The following is a 15960-nucleotide window of genomic DNA, read 5'->3' as shown; positions in this document are numbered from 1 at the left end:
TATGGCCTGACAGCTTCTCTCTAAAGAACAAGGGATTGGTTCTTTTGGAGCGGAAGGGAATTTGCTAGAAGGACATAAAAGATCAGTAGATGCTGGCATAACCTTCCTCTTAAGCAACTAAGGCATTCTGGTGGAAATAAGTCATTAACTCTAAAACACACATACTGGGCATGGTAAAAATCACTCTCTCCCCTCTCCACCTTGGGGAAAAAAACCTTTTGAAATCCCAACTGGAAATGAGACAGTGCCACCTAGTGAAAAAAAAGTCTCACTGGCTTATGTCTCATTAGTGCCCTTTGAACCCGTCAAGGGAGGAGGCAGAGAGGCAGTCCCACTGGCTGTGCATGTTATGGGGGGAGTGTCTCTCCTGGAAACCTTTAAAGCTACCAGCTGTATCCTGTCTTGGGGGGTTCAGCATGGAGATCTTCTGTTCCTTGGGGCGCAAAAACCTGTTGCAGAGGAAGGCGTGTCAAAACAGCCTCGCCGTTGGCAAGCAGGTGTTCTGCAGAACGTTCCCGACAGGCACATGTCGCGCTCAGCAGCTCAGCAGCAACAGCAGGACTAACCCAGGCCGGCCTGGCTCCCTGCCCAGAACTCCCTGCAGTTCCTTCATTGAAAGTTTCTACACCGGGAGTTTTCTCCCTCGTCGCCTTCTCTCCAATACCCGCTACAATGTGCCGCCCAGTGCAGAGTTTGTGGCCAGACCCGTGGGGGTCTGCTCCATGTTCAAGCTGCCCATCCGAAATTCAGCAGAGGGTCTGGATGTGGCTTTCGTGGGGGTCCCTCTTGACACGGGGACCTCCAACCGTCCTGGGGCCAGGTGAGTGGGTTTGCTTTGGGAAGGGAAGGGATTGAATGCTGCATCACAAACTAGGCTCTGGTGGAGGGAGGCCACACAGCGGTGCTATCAGGGTAGGACTTTGGGGGGCAGTCACCCAGGGTTCCCTTAATCTGCAGAATGAGCAGGAGGGTCCCCCAAAGTAGCAGAACTATCACACATTTTGACGCATTTGCATGACCATCGAAAGGAGCGAGGTTTCATAAGACCCATTAAAAACCAGAAATTACCTAACTGCGTCAACAATCAAAGTTCAAAGTCCAGGCCTAGCTGAGAGTCTTAGCAGGGAAATGAAACCACCCTGGGGCTGTTTCTCCAAAATTCTCCTTGGAGTTTGAACAACCTGGTCTCCGTGCTTTGGAAACAAAAGTGATGTGATGCATTGGGAAATCTTCTGTTATGTGTGGGTTTTTCTGAAAACATGAAGACGTTTGTACGGAGACTACACATACAGCAATGTGTGTGTGCACATGCGAAAGAAGGTGTTGGTAATGTGTTAGGTGCCCAGTGATGGGCCTCAAAAGTGAAATCAGGACTTCTCTGTTAAAAAGCTTTGCCCCAGAGGTATTTTGAGCAGACCAAACCCCACCCTTCAATATCAAATTCTGATCCTCAGCCCTATTTGAAACTCATGCTTGAAATGGAATCAAATTGGCTTTCTTCTAATTTTCTTAGTGTTTTCCTAATGTAAAATCAGAATTACAACAAATCAACAACAAAATGAAGTTATAAAACATAAAATAGGAGCAGTACAGAGGTTGTATTTTCCTAATAAATACAGAGCAGATAATGTAGAAAAATAAAAGCAGCAAAACACGTGGTGAAAGCCAAATTATTCAGTTTGGTGGGGGGAAGAGAATTTTGTTTATATAGATTGGACACATAAATAAAATCTCACCAAACAGCGCAGAAATGTTCCAGTTCTTCCTTACCCTTAGAAATTGTAATTGGTGAGCTATTATCTCTGCAGTTGCCAGAGTCAGTCCACATGCTTTTGTACTACAATTAATCTTGTAGTGTATTTCATTTCTGAGCCAAGTTAAGTTCCCACTGCAAGCAGGAAGAAGTTCCTTAGTTTGGAAAATCCTGCAAGTTCCTTAGTTTGGAAAATCCTGTTTGACATCCTGCAAGTTCAAAGGGGCAAGTTGCATTATTTGGCTCTCAACGGCAACAACCATCTCCTGAAGTGGAGCTGTTTCAGCTGCAGAAGCCCATGACAAGACAGGAGAAACCCAGCAAGCAGGATGCGCCCTAGGCGGACCTTCTGCCAGCCTCAGACCACGGGGAAGTCATATGTTCCACATTTCTCTGCAGGTGTGACAAATGAAGAACATTATACACAGAGAAACTACAGTTCTTTGACCTGCATAGCTCAGCTGGTTAGCGTGTGGTGCTGAAAACGCCAAGTTGCAGGTTCAAACCCCTCATATTCCTATGTTGCAGGGGGTTGGGCTGGATGATCCTTAGGGTCCCTTCCAACTCCACAATTCTATGATTCTATATAATAGTTTGTTGCAGCATAGCTAAATTTCCCTTCAGCAAAAGGGATTATCTATGATTCTATATAACATATCCAGGTCTCCTGGGTATGATCTGAAATGTTTCCAGGCCACCTGACAATCACAGGCCGTTTCAGCCTTTCCAAGTGGACATGTGCTTTTAGATCAGTTTCCCAGCTGGTGTCTTGAATCCCTTTCAGCTGCCTTGGGATGCCTCCACCTGCCCAGGCCTCTTCAAAGATCTCATCCTGCAGCACCAATTTGCTTTGTTTCCCTCGGTGTGTGCCACGAAAACTTAAGTGAGCTGGGAAAGGTCTCTTCCTCCCACTGCTGGCCTCATCCATCTTCAAATGCTTGTGTCATTTGATCAGGAAATAAGGCAGAACAGCCAGATTCATTTTTCTGACATTCACAAAACTCATCCAGCTCCAAGCTGAGTGTGGAGTGGGGCCATTGTCAGTGCTAGGCCTCATCTGAAAGCCTAAAAGGGGCCCCTCAGGGTGGCTTTTTCACGGGGGCACCATCGCCTTGTCTTGTGAAGGAAATGACCCAGAATCCCAGTTCCAGGGCATCAAGGCTGCGAGCTTATCAGGGGCTTTAGGCAAGGGTGAGAGACCTGTTTCCCAGGCCTATCTGGTCTTCAGGACCCTCCCTGGCCACACACCTCACAAGCCTTGCTTTGCACCCTCCTTGAGTGTTTGGGCCCAGCTGAGATGTATCCTTTCCCTCTGAGAAAACCCTCTGCCTTACCTGGATGGAGGACAGAGTGCGGTGTGTGGGTATTGTTACCAGAGAACTGGCCATTGTGTGTACCATCCCCCCTCTAATTCTAAGCCACATGCTCAAATTTCTGTTGTAGACCGCCTCTTTCTGTGACATGTGTATGACATTTTTTCGGTGGTCTTTGGTTAAGGCATCGGGCAATTCCTAAAGTCTTTGCAAGTTCTTGTACATCCTTGTTTCTGGGTCCTCACCTCCTATGAAGCAGGATAGGGGGACAGAATAATAAAGATCTGCCTTGCTTTCATGGGATCCTGCCTCAACTCACCCACCTCTGATCGATTAAAAACTTGGGGAACTCTGGGTCCCTTAAAAGGGGAGTTAGGCTGTTAAAGGCAACCCCCCTATTTTCTGGCACAGTGTGTGTGCAAAAACTAGGCTAGGTAAAAAGCACATTCATTGCCCCGCCTACATTTGTCTCTGGCCCCTCCCACCAGCAGTAGGTGGCCCTCAGAAGGAATGCTAGGAAGTAATGCGGTCCTCAGTCTGCCAAAGGCTCCCTACAGGGAGGCTGAGCACTACAAACACAGATGTTGCTTTTTTTCCACCTCAGGTTTGGTCCTCGCCACATCCGGGCCGAGTCATCAATGGTGAGATTGTTCAATCCAAGCACTGGGGCAGATCCGTACCATTCTCTTGTGGCAGCCGACATCGGCGATGTGAACGTCAACCTGTATAACCTGAAGGATAGCTGCCGGCAAATCCGAGAGGCCTTTCAAAAGATAGTGGCACAGGGCTGTGTGCCCCTCACGCTGGGTAAGGATGGTGCCAAGCAGCCTGGGGTTGTGATAGTGCTGATTGGAAAGAGGCAGCTAAATTGGGGATGCTGCGGTGCCCCTGGGCAATCTCCTGGTCAGTAGTATTTCAGAAATCTAATCACCATGTGTTGATGTGGCAAGGAGTCCCGAAGATCCCAAGGCCAAAAAAGAGATCAGAAACCCCCAAAAGTAGCACCTGCCACCTGAACCAGCTGTCTCATTCTGCCTAAAGAACTAGATCGTATCCTGGCGACACCAAGGACAGAGCTTCCCAAACACATGCAATCTTAATATATGTACCGGCTAGGTACCCCAGACCATTAGGTCCAGTCGTGGTCAACTTTGGGGTTGCGGCGCTCATCTCGCTTTATTGGCCGAGGGAGCTGGCATACAGTTTCCGGGTCATGTGGCCAGCATGACTAAGCCGCTTCTGGCGAACCAGAGCAGCACACGGAAACGCCGTTTACCTTCCCGCTGGAGTGGTACTTATTTATCTATTTGCACTTTGAGGTGCTTTCGAACTGCTAGGTTGGCAGGAGCAGGGACTGAGCAATGGGAGCTCACCCCGTCGCGGGGATTTGAACTGCCGATCTTCTGATCAGCAAGTCCTAGTAGTTAAAGTAACATTAGAGAATGTATAGAAAGAAGAGGGAGAGGGCTCAATCTCACCATCAACCATGTTATCCTTGCAGGTGGAGACCACACAATCACGTATCCCATCTTGCAAGCCGTGGCAGAAAAGTGAGTCTAAATTGAGAAACGGCACAGTGTCAGGCAGCTTCTGCCAACCCTGTGGGCAGAGGGTAGAGAGGAGCATAGGGTGTGCCTGTAAAAACTAGCCTCCTGTACAAAAGGCGTGATTTGCATCTGTTGCTCCGCCCACCTTTGTCTCTGGCTCCGCCCATCACCAGCATACAGCCCCCGGCAGATGGGCATGTGGTCCTAAGGGTAGAAAAAGTTCCCACCTTCCCTGTAGTGGTCAAGTCATGCCATCTTGTTCCCTTAGCATCTCTCCTTCCTTCCGCAGGCACGGCCCTGTGGGGCTGGTACATGTAGACGCCCACACGGACACCGGAGACAAAGCGTTGGGGGAGAAGATCTACCACGGGACGCCTTTCCGGCGCTGTGTGGACGAGGGACTCCTGGACTGCACACGGGTCGTTCAGATTGGAATCAGGGGCTCCTCCTACACTCAGGACCCTTACAAGTATTGCCGAGACCAGGTAAGATGGCAGGAGCCAGCCAGCAGTAGATCACAGTGAACAAGTTGGGAATTAGCTCTTTATTAGCAAAACAGGATCTGCACAGGCCTAATGAGCACAGCAGCTAATCTCCATTAGGTCTTGCCCCCCATGCAGCAGTTGCCAAGACTAAAGGTCCGTGCCTCCCCCCAGCAGTCTATGTCTCCTTCTCTCCAGGGTTTTCCTCAAGCAATTAGAGACTGTGCCTGCATGCTCTCCTCTGCCCTTTTCATGCCTCTTCTGGTCCTGGGAGACCAGCAAGGAGGGGAGCTTGCTGTGGCCAGTGAGAGAGATGCCTGTGGCTCTTCACAAGCCTGACCCATCTCTGCCTCTTGGCCTTTCCTGCTTCGGTTTCTGCCTCTTATTCTGGACTTCTCTCTGCCACAGATCTCCCTGTTCACTGAGTCCTGTTACCTCTTCAGCTTCCAACACCTTCTCTTCCCCGTCATCTTTTCCCTCTGACCACCTTCCCTTGTCCCATCACCAATTCCCGGGCTCTGAGCCTTCTTCTCTTGGTGGTCCCCCAGCTGGTTCCTCCCACCATTCCTCTTCGTCTAACCAATCCATGACATCAGACCATGTCAAACTTCTAATATTAAGCCCACCCAATAGTCATACCTTGGGTTGAAGTAACTTTGGGTTAAGCATTTTCAGGTTGTGCTCCGCGGCGACCTGGAAGTAATGGAGCGTGTTACTTCCGGGTTTCGCTGCTTGCACATGCGCAGACGCTCAAAATGATGTCATGCACATGCACTGAAGCAGCAAATCGTGACCCGTGCATGCGCAGATGTGGGTTGTGTTCGCTTCAGGATGCGAACGGGGCTCCAGAACGGATCCCATTTGCATTCAGAGGTACCACTGTACTACTCATGCCTAGCGTTACTCATTCGTTATTACGCACCTAAAAATAAATCACGAATATATACTGCTTATTTATAACCCACCTTTCCTCCAAAGAGCTTCAGGTGCTCACAGGCTTTCAGCTCCCCATTTTGTCCTCACAACAACCTTGCAAGGTAGGTAAAGCTGGGAGAGAGTGACTGGCTCAAAGTCACCCAGTGAGCTTCATGGCTGAGTAGTGGTTTGAACCCTTGTCTCCCAGGTCTTAATCCAACACACTAACCCTTAACACACACTGGTTCTCTGTGTGAAATACAGTAAAAAAGAAAACCAGGCCTGCATACTCTGTGCATGCTGGAATATTTAAAAATCTGCACCCAAGCTACCCATACTCTGTACCCAGGAAGCCAGATTCTGCAACTTGGATAAATTGTGGGAGAACATGCACATTTTCTATCCTGCCTCCCAGATATCACTAGTCGATAGACAATACAACCCCACCTTCAGGCATGGAGAGTCTCACTCGGATTCTCCCTTTCGGCTTTCTAAAGTTCACCAGGCATTGCTCACACACTTTAAAGCCTATCTCTATAAGGACTAGAAACTTGATCACACTAGGATTTTAAGGAAGCTGGTTCCTTCTGGGGCAGTTCTCTGCATCTACACAGCCTTTTTTGCAGTCTTGAAAGGACAAGAAAATCAGGGGAAGCACCTTCCTCTGTTCCTTTTCATGGGAGAACACTTGTCAGGTGTCAGCTGTGGGGCCAGAGAGCAAATTTACACCTGCACAGCTGCAAAGTTAGATACCTTATCGGTATGATGACCCTGGGGTTCTCCATTCCAAAGCTTTCGCCGGTGTTTTAACAGGGTTTCCGGGTGGTGCTAGCAGAAGACTGTTGGATGAAGTCGCTAGTCCCTTTGATGGCAGAGGTGAGGAAGCAGATGGGAGACAAGCCCATTTATATCAGCTTTGACATCGATGGAATAGACCCTGCCTACGCCCCTGGCACTGGGACACCCGAGATTGCCGGCCTGACTCCTTCGCAGGTAAAATAAGTGTGCAGAAACTCAAGCAGTACAGGTCTAAGCAAGATGTTTGCTGCGTTACTTTGGCTTCTAGGGGGTTGAGCTTTGTCTGAAACAAAAGTGGGGAGCCTGCAGCCCTCCAGATGTTGCTGGGCTGACAATTCCCAACATCCCTGATCCTTGGCTACTCTGCTTGGAGCTGAGTCCAGGGACATAGTAGGGCCTTAGTAACTGCAGACTTTGCTTTACCTTCTTCTGACTCGGAGGTTACCAGTTGCATCCGTCTGTTCAGTTGCAGGCGTTTGTGCCTATTTTTCAATCTGGTTGGATCCCAGATACGCAAAGACCTCCTTCTGTAGAAGGGGCGAGGAATCTTTTTCAGCAAAAGGGCCTCCCGGATAATCTTTTAGAGGCCATGTGCTGGTGGCAGACGGCACCAGAGTCAGAAGGGGATGAAACAACCAACCAATATAATTCTTACCTTTGTAGGCAAGCAAGAGGCATTATCAAGGGTTAGCGGCATAGGCTAAACATTCCTGGAGTGTGCAAAACAGGGGCAGAGGGGTGTGGCCTGGCTAGAGGGGGTGTGGCATAGACTGAAGAGACTCCCAAGGGCTGGAGAGAGGAGCTTGAAGGGCCACATTCAGCTCCTGGGCCAGACTACAAAATGCATTTTCCCTCCACTCATTTAAGTCACTTAATTCTTGAGCCTCTCCCTGCCCTTGACCCACTTTGCCTTCTCTTGATTTTCAAACAGGCTCTGGAGATTATTCGCGGCTGCCAAGGTCTGAATATTGTTGGGGGTGACCTTGTTGAAGTGGCGCCGATGTATGATGCTTCCGGTAAGTGGTGTATCTTGGCATCTGCCGCTTTAGCAACAACCTGAATGGGGGTACTTGATCCCCCCCAAAATGTCAGGCTCCTGCTTGGGTCATCTTGAGAAGAGCAATGTCTAAGCTCTGTGAAGTCCCTCTCACAACACATCCAAGAAAGTAAGACACTATAAGCCCCATTTTATGGACTGGAGAACTGAGGCTTAAGGGGTGGGGACACCACAGCAGCTCCCTTCTCTGGCTACCCTGAAGGGTAGTCAGTCAGCAGCCGATTGCTCTCTCCATAGCAGCCAAGGGTTGGAAGAGGCAGCAAATTCCTTAATTTGGCTTTCTGCTCCTTTTGCTTACACAGGTAACACAGCACTCCTGGGAGCAAATCTGCTCTTTGAAATGCTGTGCGCCCTCCCACAAGTCAAGAGGACATAAACCGTTCCAGGGAAGCTTCCGATTCACGCTAAAGGCGCTTGTAATACACAAGGACCTCCCTGCAGACCTGCAAAGAATCAGAACGTTGTGTTTTTAACTTTGCTGGATCTGTGCAACTCTCTGCCTGCTACCAGACCCTTTCCTGACATCCACAGCAATAACCAGGGCAGCTGAAAATGTGCAGGGTTGACATAAAGGGACACTGCTCACCAGCAAACGCAAGTTCTGGGAATCTTTGGTTTTGTGGGGAAATTAAGTTGCTAGTCCACATTACTGCTGGAAGAAAAACCCAAAAATGAAGCACAGGACACAGCCACCCAATACCTAAGAGCACCTGGCAATGTCAGCCAAGTCCCAGCCTTTCACCAAGAGCGTAGTAGTTTGCATAAAAGGCACATGCAAATAAATGAATGTACAAATTATAAAGAGCGCCGGATGAGAACATATCCCTGGGAGCCTCAGAGCCAAGATGGGATAGCCAATGGGGTGCCCTCCGTATGTTTCTAAACTGCAGCTCCCAACATCCCTGATGGGAGTCCAACCACATCACAAGGTCACCATTCTTCTCCTGCTCTGCTACATCAAAACAGAGGTCCATGTAATCCACATAGTCCTCTCTCCTTTGGCAGCCATCCAGACACCTTCAGTGAGTCCACGAGCAGGGCATGAAGGCAACAGCCTCCTCTGTTCTTTGTCCCAAAGTTAACTGGCATTTGCAGGTATACTGCCTCTGAACTTGGAGATTCTATTTAGACCTCTCCATCATAATCTCCTGTTAAAGCCATCTGAGCAGCCACATCTTGTGTCTGTGGGTTCCACAAATTCAGTTCTACATTGTGTGAAGGGCAGGGGAGGGGGGCAGGGGAGGGTAGAGAGAAAGGGAAGAGAGAAAACCCCAGGAAGGTCTCCCACAAAAGGCACCAAACTCCATCCAATGCCATGGAAATTTAACAGTGTGAGAGTTGGCTCCAAATTGCACTGTGCCGCCACCATTACTTTATCATCAAGAGTCACTTGGAAGCACCAAACCGTATTCTGAACACACATTAAAATAGTTTTATTTCAGTTGCAGATTCTGTAAGAGTCTTAAAGCAAAACCAAAATAAAATTAGGGCCTGTTCACAAATACAAAAAAAAGACAATTTGCCCAATAAATAATTTATTCCCCACCCACCCAACCCAAGAGTATCAAAAGTGCAAAATGTTCAGCTTTCTTTTCAAACCAATCCCTCCACCTGGGCTGGATTATTCGTATCAGTTCCTGACAAACATTTCTACAGAACACAGAAGACAAAATGGCCATCACAGGGAGGCTGGGGTGGGGGGAACCAAACACATTGAACGTCAAAGGAAAAGTCGACAACGCACAGGAGGATCGGACAATATGCTATCACTTCCCTGCTAAAGGCATTAAGCTTCAGGTTCTAGGAAGTTTGAATAAGAAAGGCTTTGTATGGTTGTGTCTGTGCATCGTGGGGAGTCCTAAACCATGGTTTACGATGCACGAGCAAATCACACCCTTCCCGCTTATGCCTTGGAGGAAACAAACTGCGACCCTTGATTTAGCGCTGGATCGTGGCTTGCTTGGCTCCATCAAACCACAAGAAATAGGGCAAGAACACATCTCGGCTGCGAATTGTGGTCTGCCTTCCCCTGCTGCGAGTTGGGAGGGGCAAAACGGGCGCAATTTTGCTCATGTGCCGTCAAGACACGGTTTGCGGCTCACCGTCACGTTTGAGAACAAGCAGGCAGTGGAAGCATTCTTCTCCCGAAAGCTCTGAGAGAAGCCTGTCAATTCTATAGCAATTTCTGTTAACAGGATTAATGGATTAAATTTAGTTAGCAGAAGGTACCTGGGTCTTTTGGCAAAGGAGAGGCCTGGGCTTAGCGTTACGGGTGGCAAAGTTCTCTGCGTGGTCCTCAGAGCCGATGACAATCGCATACAGATGCTAAATTCAGCATCAACAAAAGAGAGCCTTGCATGAATTTGGCACTCATGCAATCGCACTGAGTTGAGGATTGCCCCCTTCATACAAGAGCCAAGCTGCGTGGGAGAGGAAGGAGTGATACACCCAGTCATGTTTTAAAACTGGGCTACGAGAGCTACCGTTGACCACTGATTCACCAGCTGTAGTTGCTGGGACACTTGTTGTCCAAGGCTGACTGCAGAACGATAGATGGCAGGAAAAAACTAGACCATCCTCCCCACCCCAGCTTCTAAATCCCACAGCATCCTGAACTCCCACTGAGGATGCAGAGCTCATTTTGAGGACTCCACCCTAAACTTTTCCCCTGGGCCTTCTACCTAGAAAGCTCCACCAACTGCATGCGAAGGTGTTCCTGTGAAACCCGAGAACGGGCAAAGCTTTCCCTGTTATTGGAACCTGGCAGTATATTAATTTTTATCCCAGTGCTATTTGTTACAAAGAACACGTCATTAAAACTGTGCTGATTTCTTTGCCAGCACACCCTACATATCTCTTAAATCGCTCGCTGAGGCACACAAGTTCATTTGCCCTCAAAGGGACAAGGCAGCTTCCGATTATCTGCTCGGCGGCAGCTGCTTAATCCTCTTCTCTCTCATTCGTTTCCGGACGTTCCCGGAGGGGATCCTTACGGAGGAGCTGACGACAGTTCAAAACGTCCCCTAGAAGCTCCGCTTAAAGGCACCTTGCACCGAAACCCCGGACGGTTGTCAGTAGGATCTCTCTGACCTACTTCCGTGGAAACCCGACGCTCTTGCAGAGGCCGTCCTGAAGCACTTTACCAAAATGGGCAGCAAGGGTATTCGACAGACGGGTGGCTGCGGCACAGGAACTACATCACCCTCCTCTATTAAAGGACAGGCTTTTCGCTTGCCTTGATAGGCAGGTAGCAGGTGCACCACTATTTCTTAGGGGGGGGGGGGAGGAAGGATCGACCCAGAGTCACTCCTGTGACGAGGGAAGACCCAGCACAAACAAACCAGCACTTCAGAGAGCTCTTGCGAGAGGCAGACTGCTTGCTCTGTTTTTCTTTTTTCTTTTTAAGAAAGAACACACCAAGCACATCCCATCCCCAATTCCCCGTTGCAAGGCACCACTAGCAAGTCACCAAGACATTCTATTTCCAAGAGCTGTTCTACACACTGCAAAGTTCTGGGCCACTCTTGTGAGGTTCGGCTGTCCTATTTTTGAATGAAAAAGAGCTCCCTGCAAGTAGAGAGCAAGCACATCAGGGAGAGAGCTCTGCTACATCTCTCTCTCTCTCTGTCTCTCTCTCTCTAGAATGTGCTACGCAGAGGAGCGGCTCATTTCTTTTTCTTTTTTCACGGGAAGCTTTCAAATATACACCCTACGAACCCATCCAAGACGCATGGCCCATGGTGCGTCGTGTCTCAGGGTTGCATCCAACTAAGCACTACTCGGAGCAGACCCCCTAGAGTCAATGGACCTAAGTTATAATTATGTGCATCAACTTTGATGCGCCTGCGTCCCCTGAGTAGGACTGGAATTAGATGCAACCCTTGGGCTTAAATTTAAATTAGAAAGCAATCCGCAGTTTAAAAATGTGACCACTCCTATGACTCCAAGGAAAAAGTCAACCAGATCAAGGTGAGCGGCACATTCTGAGAGGCGGCAGGAGGGGGGAGCAGCCGGGCAGCCGTGCCCCTTTGTAAACAAACAGGCCCCTGGAAACCTGCTTCAGAAAAGGGTGGCAAGGGTGCCCTGCCCTACGAGGAAGGCAAGAAAGAAAGAAATCACATTGCCATGGAACAGACACCCGCAAAGTTCAGTAGTTTGGCATTTGAATCCTAACCTTATCCTGGGAGAGGCCATGTTGAGAGAGGCAATTTCGCTCAGTTACTGTCCTACAGATGTATTGTTGCTGTTTCAGGGCGGGAGGGAAAGGGATGTCCAGGGAATGACTCACAAGCAGGAGTTGGTGCCTTCCACAAACATACACACATACACACACAGCTATTGGCTAGCAGCAGTCCGTAGCTCTATGGATGTGGTTCTGAGAGTATGGCTGTAAAACTACAAGTCTTTCGGAGAAGAGGACAAACCAGACAGCAAGCAGGAAGGCATCAAAAGGGACATACATTTTTAAAATGGCTCATTGCTTCTCGTACAGTGTTTGCGGCTCAGCTGGCCACTCCCTGCCCTGCTGAAGGCTGAGCTGGTCAACTCTACCTGTTGGATTATATTGCACCCAGGGCTGGAGGGGGGCATGCAAGTGGGTTGCTAGTACCTTCCCCCCCCTCCCCGCCCTTATACACATCCTGCCCTGTCAGCTATTTGGTACATACAAAGGATAACGGGGCATGTGTGGGAAACCAACAGGTAGGGATGATTACAGCTCTCTGTAGACTGCATGGGGGGAGAGTGGCAGCAAAAGAAAACCAAAAACATTTAAACCATCCATAGGCAAAGAAGAGAGTTCCCACAGCAGCAAGGCTTTCATCGACTTTGGAGAAAAACCCAGAGGCGGAACTGGAGCAGGCTGGGACAGCGGGGGGTGGGGTGGGGTTGGGGACAGGGGCACCGACTGTGAAACTGTTTTGATTGTACGGCTTCCAAGCATTCAAACCATTTGGTACGAAGAGCAGGCGCCAGTGCATTCGTCGCCACGATCGCTCCTAGGTCAAATGCGGCGGGAAGGATGTTTCTAACTCACTGGGCCTAGGAGGATTCATCTAAAAAGCTACCGTCTATTCCGACACCCCCGAAAGAGAGATGCTTGCAGTTGTCCTCTTTCAACGTCTCTGCTGAGATAAGAGATTCTCTTTCGAAAAAACTCTTTTTTTCCTTTTTCAAAATTTGATGCCGCTGCTGTTGTTTTTTCAGTCTAGCGCAGGCCACAAGGGAATATAAAACCTTTGCAGGGACCCTTCCAACAGACGCTCCATCCACAGGGAGAGCTTGTTGAGTTTGTTTTTCACCGACCTCGCCCCCGGGCTGCAAGAGGAAGACTTCCCACGGACCTCCCCCAGGTCAGATTCATCACAGGGCATCCCCGGGGCATCCCCGTCCTCCTCCGACTTGCGAGGCTTGAAGAGGCAGAAGTATTTCTTGTGCCCGTTCAGGGCCAGAACGTAGCCCGTGTAGTCGCGCTCCAGGAAGTGCTTGTCGTACTGGTTGGGGATGGGGGCGGCGTCTTGCGCAAACTCCAGGACGTACTCCAGCCACTCCCGATGCTTGTCCAGGTTCAGGAAGGAGAAGTGGAGGCAGTTGCTCCTGGAAAAGGGATGCGAGAGGGGATTGTAACATTGTAGAGTTGGAAGCGACCTCCCAAACCCAACCCACCACAATGCAGGAATCTCAGCTGCAGCATTCGTGGCAGATAGTTAAAGGGGTTACTTCTAGCATCCCGATCAGAACCCAGTACAGTGGTACTTCGGGTTAAGAACTTAAATTTGTTCCAGAGGTCCATTCTTAACCTGAAACTGTTCTTAACTTGAGGTACCACTTTAGCTAATGGGGCCTCCTGCTGCTACCGTGCCGCCGCTGCACGATTTCTGTTTTCATCCTGAAGCAAAGTTCTTAACCCGAGGTACTATTTCTGGGTTAGCGAAGTCTGTAACCTGAAGCGTCTGTAACTCAAGGTACCACTGTAAGCTTAGAAGCTGAAAAACAACAGAAGAGCTGGGAGGAGGAGCGTCTAATCCCCTGGCTCTGGCCCTCCAAACCAAGCTTTCCGGCCCTCTAAGACCCCATAATTTTGGTGGTGGAAAAAAAAGAGAAAAATTAAAGTGGAGAGGTTGGGATGCCCCTAGTGTGGAGTGGCCACACACACTGCTTGAGGCTGGCTGGGGTGAATATGGCACGTGGGCCAAAAATGGTTAGCCACGTCCTTGAGCTAAAGCAACTGCCTTGATCAAAGTCGGGGAGGGAAGGGCCTGGGCTGGAGACTCAAGAACTGGTTATGTGACCGTGCCTGCCAGGGTAGGCTCACTGGTTCCTGCATGCCTCCAGCCAGGGAAGAGGGAGCTGCTCAGGACTCAAAGCAGATTAAATTGATCTGTCCTCTACCCCACCCCACCGCCTCAAGCAATTCAAATTCGTTCAGACCCTCCTGAACCTCAATCAAGGCCACAATGGCACTTAGCCCATCACCCAGTAGCCCCATTTCCTGGATCTACTTATGACCTGCAAGCAAGCAGCATGTCTGACACAGGGGAATGAGACATCCTCCCATTTGAAATTGGCGCCACAACCACACAACTGCGAGGGATTCCTATCCAAGTCAGAGGTGGATATAGGGTCAAGTCCTCCTCAGACATCTGAAGTGAGGAAGATACGTAGGAAAGCTGCCTTGAAACACAGTCAGGCCACTAGTCCATGTAGCACAGTACTGTTGACACTAACCAACAGTAGCTCTTCGGGGTTTCAAAAAATAGCCTCCCCCAGCCTTCCAAAAGCCAGAGGAAAGACCCAGAGGACCAGGATGAGGAGGTGATTTTAAGCCCCATTTCAGCATAGCCCAACTACCGTTTTGCAGCCTTAAGCTTCCCATCTACAGAATGGGCACAAAAGGTGACCAACTTCACGGTGCTGTTGCAAGAGTGACTCAAGACTGTAAACGGGCTAATCATCACGAATGAAATAAGCGTCCTGCTCTTCCATTTAGACTCTGGAAGGCTGAAAATGCCCTTTTTTTTCTCCCATGGCAGGACACACCTCCAACATAACTCTGGCCAGTGACGGTGCCCCACACTCACCCAGTGAAAGTGTAGACCTCCAGGGCAAACTTCTGCAGGAGAGGCGTCTTGGTGGGGTTGGAAAGGATCAGGACCACGTTCATGTGCCCAGGCCTCAGGCGCACCAGGTTGCTTGTGTAGGTGATATCTGTCAGCTCGGTCACTTCGACAAAGCCCTTCTTGGGGATCCTGTAAGGGAAGGGGAGAGAGAAGAGGCTCAGCAGGAAGCAAGGAGAGCCACCTGCATGGGAGCAAGGGGAAGCAGCAGAACTTTAGCATCTATATGTCCCCAGAGCTCTACGGCCTCGAGAAAAGCATCTGTGAAAAAGGCTTTCTTGGAGGAAGCTGCCTTCTATGAAGGTGGACCTTTTGGGTCCATGTAGTTTGCTACTGTCATCTCTGATTGAACCTGTCTGACTGAACCTTCTGCATGCTGGGATGGCTCAGTTAGTAGAGCATGAGACTCCTAATCTAGGGGTTGTGAGTTCGAGCCCCACATTGGGCAAAAAGATTCCAGCACTGCAGGAGGTTGGGCTAGATCAGTGTTTCCCAACCTTGTGCCTCCAGATGTTTTTGGCCTACAACTCCCATCATCCCTAGCTAGCAAGACCAGTGGTCAGGGATGATGGGAGTTGTAGGCCAAAAACATCTGGAGGCACAAGGTTGGGAAACACTGGGCTAGATGACCCTTAGGTCCCCTTCCTACTCTACAATTCTATGCAAAGCAGATGCTCCAGCCCAGAGAGCTTGCAGCCTTTCCCCAGTTTCAGCTGCACATACAGTGGTGCCTCGCAAGACGAAAGGAATCCGTTCCACGAGTCTCTTCGTCTTGCGGTTTTTTCGTCTTGCGAAGCAAGCTCACTAGCGGCTTAGCGCTATTAGCGGCTTAGCGGATCAGCTGTTAAGCAGCTTAGCGGATCAGCTGATAAGCGGCTTAGCGGATCAGCTGATAAGCGGCTTAGCGGCTTGGGAAAAAGGGGGGGGGAGGGAAAACCCCCCGCAGGAACTCGCAAGACATTTTCGTCTTGTGAAGCAAG

General features: G+C 49.6%; 2 protein-coding genes across 3 annotated transcripts in view; one reads left to right on the top strand and one right to left on the bottom strand.

The window, feature by feature from the left end:
• The first annotated feature begins 286 nt into the window (after positions 1–286).
• Positions 287–8660, top strand: AGMAT (agmatinase (putative)). Its single transcript, XM_083752758.1, has 7 exons — positions 287–820; positions 3671–3873; positions 4568–4616; positions 4903–5098; positions 6824–7003; positions 7740–7824; positions 8168–8660. The coding sequence occupies exons 1-7, from the start codon at positions 345–347 to the stop codon at positions 8239–8241; spliced, it is 1263 nt and encodes a 420-aa protein (XP_083608884.1). The 5' UTR covers positions 287–344; the 3' UTR covers positions 8242–8660.
• Positions 8661–9274: 614 nt separating this feature from the next.
• DNAJC16 (DnaJ heat shock protein family (Hsp40) member C16) overlaps positions 9275–15960 on the bottom strand; it is a 29302-nt gene continuing 22616 nt past the window's right edge. For both annotated transcript variants that reach the window (XM_083752554.1, XM_083752555.1), the window contains exons 14-15: positions 14945–15112; positions 9275–13460 (exon numbers count right to left, since the gene is read on the bottom strand). In XM_083752554.1, the coding sequence (XP_083608680.1) occupies positions 13067–13460; positions 14945–15112 (562 nt within the window). In that variant the 3' untranslated portion in view covers positions 9275–13066. The remainder of the gene's footprint in view (positions 13461–14944; positions 15113–15960) is intronic.

This window comes from Podarcis gaigeae, assembly GCF_964106915.1.
Source record: "Podarcis gaigeae genome assembly, chromosome: 8".
In the NCBI taxonomy this organism is placed as follows: Eukaryota; Metazoa; Chordata; class Lepidosauria; order Squamata; family Lacertidae; genus Podarcis; species Podarcis gaigeae.
The sequence above is the reverse complement of the archived record's forward strand: the minus strand, read 5'-3'. Positions and strand labels throughout refer to the sequence as shown.

Coding starts and splice junctions, on each gene's coding strand:
- AGMAT (XM_083752758.1), top strand. CDS start 345: ATGTTATGGGGGGAGTGTCTCTCCTGGAAACCTTTAAAGCTACCAGCT. Junction 821..3,670: donor TCCAACCGTCCTGGGGCCAG/GTGAGTGGGTTT, acceptor TTTCCACCTCAG/GTTTGGTCCTCGCCACATCC. Junction 3,874..4,567: donor CTGTGTGCCCCTCACGCTGG/GTAAGGATGGTG, acceptor TTATCCTTGCAG/GTGGAGACCACACAATCACG.